General features: G+C 46.0%; 1 protein-coding gene across 1 annotated transcript in view; it reads right to left on the reverse strand.

Annotated features, from left to right (window-relative positions):
- The window catches only part of ppic (peptidylprolyl isomerase C), a gene marked incomplete at its 3' end in the record, with an annotated part of 8,166 nt that extends 4,389 nt beyond the window's left edge, over nucleotides 1-3,777 (reverse strand). The window contains exons 1-3 of the mRNA XM_079222735.1: nucleotides 3,611-3,777; nucleotides 2,042-2,155; nucleotides 1,616-1,709 (exon numbers count right to left, since the gene is read on the reverse strand). Coding sequence (XP_079078861.1) covers nucleotides 1,616-1,709; nucleotides 2,042-2,155; nucleotides 3,611-3,715 — 313 coding nt within the window. The 5' untranslated portion in view covers nucleotides 3,716-3,777. The remainder of the gene's footprint in view (nucleotides 1-1,615; nucleotides 1,710-2,041; nucleotides 2,156-3,610) is intronic.
- Nucleotides 3,778-4,528: the final 751 nt, after the last annotated feature.

Genomic DNA, 4,528 nt, shown 5'->3' on the forward strand with positions numbered 1-4,528 from the left:
ACCTCCTGTTCCGTCTCCGGCGGTGAAGTCTCCTCCCTGGATCATGAAGTCCTTGATGACTCTGTGGAACTTTGTCCCTTTGTATCCGTAACCTTTCTGCAGAGACACGCAGGAAACTCAACATCTGCATCAACACAAACCAACACAACAACACAAGCAACACTAACCACACAACCAACACAACACAAGCAACACTAACCACACAACCAACACAAACCAAGACAACAACACAAGCAACACTAACCACACAACCAACACAACACAAGCAACACAACAACACAAACCAAGACAACCAACACAAGCAACACTAACAACACAAGCAAAACAGAGTGTGTGTGTGTGTGTGTGTGTGTGTGTGTGTGTGTGTGTGTGTGTGTGTGTGTGTGTGTGTGTGTGATCCATCCATGTTTTCCTCTCAATTTCAGTTCATAGCATGAATACAGTCTTTTTAAAATAAACTTCTGTCTTCACAAGAAACAACTTAGTTAAGTTAAGGCAACAAGTGGCGTTACTTAAGCACAGACAGCCCAGTATTATGGCAGCGCAATCTATTAGTTTTGTGTACAGGGAAACAAATTGTCTGTTTTTTGTGTTTTGCTCAGCACAAAAATAATACCAATGGTCTCTGTACTTTGTGGTCTCTTTACTTCCTGGTCTCTTTACTTCCTGGTCTCTGTACTTTGTGGTCACTGTACTTCCTGGTTTCTGTACTATGGTCTCTGTACTTCCTGGTCTCTGTACTTCCTGGTTTCTGTACTTCCTGGTCTCTGTACTTTGTGGTCACTGTACTTCCTGGTTTCTGTACTTCCTGGTTTCTGTACTTCCTGGTCTCTGTACTTCCTGGTCTCTGTACTTTGTGGTCACTGTACTTCCTGGTTTCTGTACTTTGGTCTCTGTACTTCCTGGTCTCTGTACTTCCTGGTTTCTGTACTTCCTGGTCTTTGTACTTTGTGGTCACTGTACTTCCTGGTTTCTGTACTTCCTGGTTTCTGTACTTCCTGGTCTCTGTACTTCCTGGTCTCTGTACTTTGTGATCACTGTACTTCCTGGTTTCTGTACTTTGGTCTCTGTACTTCCTGGTCTCTGTACTTCCTGGTCTCTGTACTTCCTGGTCTCTGTACTTTGTGGTCACTGTACTTCCTGGTTTCTGTACTTCCTGGTTTCTGTACTTCCTGGTCTCTGTACTTCCTGGTCTCTGTACTTTGTGATCACTGTACTTCCTGGTTTCTGTACTTTGGTTTCTGTACTTCCTGGTCTCTGTACTTCCTGGTCTCTGTACTTTGTGATCACTGTACTTCCTGGTTTCTGTACTTTGGTTTCTGTACTTCCTGGTCTCTGTACTTCCTGGTCTCTGTACTTTGTGATCACTGTACTTCCTGGTTTCTGTACTTTGGTCTCTGTACTTCCTGGTCTCTGTACTTCCTGGTCTCTGTACTTCCTGGTCTCTGTACTTTGTGATCACTGTACTTCCTGGTTTCTGTACTTTGGTTTCTGTACTTCCTGGTCTCTGTACTTCCTGGTCTCTGTACTTTGTGATCACTGTACTTCCTGGTTTCTGTACTTTGGTCTCTGTACTTCCTGGTCTCTGTACTTCCTGGTCTCTAAAGGGTCCCACCTCCTGTTCCGTCTCCGGCGGTGAAGTCTCCTCCCTGGATCATGAAGTCCTTGATGACTCTGTGGAACTTTGTCCCTTTGTATCCGTAACCTTTCTGCAGAGACACGCAGGAAACTCAACATCTGCATCAACACAAACCAACACAACAACACAAGCAACACTAACCACACAACCAACACAACACAAGCAACACTAACCACACAACCAACACAAACCAAGACAACAACACAAGCAACACTAACCACACAACCAACACAACACAAGCAACACAACAACACAAACCAAGACAACCAACACAAGCAACACTAACAACACAAGCAAAACAGAGTGTGTGTGTGTGTGTGTGTGTGTGTGTGTGTGTGTGTGTGTGTGTGTGTGTGTGTGTGTGTGTGTGTGTGTGTGTGTGTGTGTGATCCATCGGCCTACCTCTCCGGTTGCCAGGGAGACAAAGTTATTGACGGTGAGTGGGACGACCTCCCCAAAAAGGCCGACGACGATCCGTCCGACCTCGTGACCCGCTACTGTGATGTCAAAGAACACCTGGACACACACACACACACACACACACACACACACACACACACACACACACACACACAGAGTAAAGGCTGTCACACACATCAGACATCAGAAGTCTGAAGTGACAAGAAACATTTACTTCAGTTCAGTTTTTGTACTTTTTTTTATTTTACTACTCTCTGATGTTTTTGGAAAACTTTGTTTATTACAAATGGAGGAAAGTATTTAGTCAAATACAGGTTTGGATTCATTTGATAACTTTCCAAATTCAGATTCATAATAGAGAAAATATTATATTTCATCAATAAGTCCTCATTGATCCCCAGAGAAGGATTCAAGCTACCCGGCAGAATAAAAAGTCAAATAAACTAAAATGGTCTTTACCAGCAGACGATAACGCATCAATAATTATTGTAGAATTATATAATAAATGTACTGCAGAGTCAGTACTTTTACTTCTCGCACTTTAAGTATATTTTGATGCTATTTTGATGCAACTTTTTCGCACTGTTTTGTTACTTGAGTATTTAAACTCTATTACATACACACTGGCCCTTTAACTGTACTTAAAGAGCCAGTGTGTACCTATACTTAAAGGGCCAGTGTGTATCTATACTTAAAGGCCCAGTGTGTATGCACACTTAAAGGGCCAGTGTGTATCTATACTTAAAGGGCCAGTGTGCATCTATACTTAAAGGGCCAGTGTGTATCTATACTTAAAGGCCCAGTGTGTATGTACACTTAAAGGCCCAGTGTGTATGTATACTTAAAGGGCCAGTGTGTATGCACACTTAAAGGGCCAGTTTGTATCTATACTTAAAGGGCCAGTGTGTATCTATACTTAAAGGCCCAGTGTGTATGTACACTTAAAGGCCCAGTTTGTATGTATACTTAAAGGGCCAGTGTGTATCTATACTTAAAGGGCCAGTGTGTATCTATACTTAAAGGCCCAGTTTGTATGTATACTTAAAGGGCCAGTGTGTATCTATACTTAAAGGGCCAGTGTGTATCTATACTTAAAGGGCCAGTGTGTATCTATACTTAAAGGGCCAGTGTGTATCTATACTTAAAGGCCCAGTGTGTATGCACACTTAAAGGGCCAGTTTGTATATATACTTAAAGGCCCAGTGTGTATGTATACTTAAAGGGCCAGTGTGTATGATTTGGTGGCATCAGTATAATTAACAATACTGAATAGCCCTCTATGTTATCACGGTAAATTAACTGTGCTTTTTCCTGGAGGAGTTTGAACTCTTTGATCTTCATTTCGATCATTGATGTGTGTGTGTGTGTGTGTGTGTGTGTGTGTGTGTGTGTGTGTGTGTGTGTGTGTGTGTGTGTGTGTGTATCTCTCTTGCAGACAGGACGGCCCGTTATTATGCACGCTCCTGCAGCGCGCGCCATGAGAATAAAGAGAGATGTAATTCATATTTCTTTAGATGAACGCAGATGCATGCGGCAGATGACGTCACCCACCTCCTCCGTGACTCGCGGTCCGGTCCGTGAAGCCGCGCCGCGCACCGGCTGCAGAGAGGCGGCAGAGAGGAGGAGCAGCGCGCGGAGGAGCGTCCGGACCTCCATCTTTAACCGGAGACAGCCGGTTACACGGGGAGGAGGAAGAGGAGGAGGAAGAGGAAGAGGAAGAGGAAGAGCAGGAAATTACAGCGAGTCACAGCTGGGAGGCTGACCGGGAAACAGCGCTACAAACACGGATACATCACCAGACCACTCCCCCTGTGGGCCGGACCCGTTCAACGACCCGCCCAGAGGAGAGGAGACGAGGAGACGAGGAGACGAGGAGACGAGATAAAGAGGGGAGACGAGGAGGGGAGACGAGGAGGGGAGATAAGGAGGGGAGACAAGGAGAGGAGGCAAGGAGAAGAGATTAGGAGGGGAGACAAGGAGAGGAGACAAGGAGAGGAGGCAAGGAGAAGAGATTAGGAGGGGAGACAAGGAGAGGAGACAAGGAGAGGAGATGAGGAGGGGAGAGAAGGAGAGGAGACAAGAAGAAGAGGCGAGGAGAGGAGATGAGGAGGGGAGACAAGGAGAGGAGGCGACGAGAGCAGATGAGGAGAGGAGACAATGAGGGGAGACAAGGAGAGGAGACGAGGAGGGGAGATAAGGAGGGGAGACAAGGAGAGGAGACGAGGAGGGGAGATAAGGAGGGGAGACAAGGAGAGGAGAGGAGATGAGGAGAGGAGACAAAGACGGGAGACAAGGAGAGGAGACGAGAAGGGGAGAGAAGGAGGGGAGACGAGATAAGGAGAGAAGGCAAGGAGAGGGGAGAAGGAGGGGAGAGGAGATGAGGAGATGAGACGAGGAGGGGAGAAAAGGAGAGGAGACAAGGAGGGGAGACAAGAAAGGGAGAGGAGATGATGAGAGGGGACAAGGAGG

Source organism: Taurulus bubalis (genome assembly GCF_910589615.1).
Source record: "Taurulus bubalis genome assembly, chromosome: 8".
NCBI lineage: Eukaryota > Metazoa > Chordata > Actinopteri > Perciformes > Cottidae > Taurulus > Taurulus bubalis.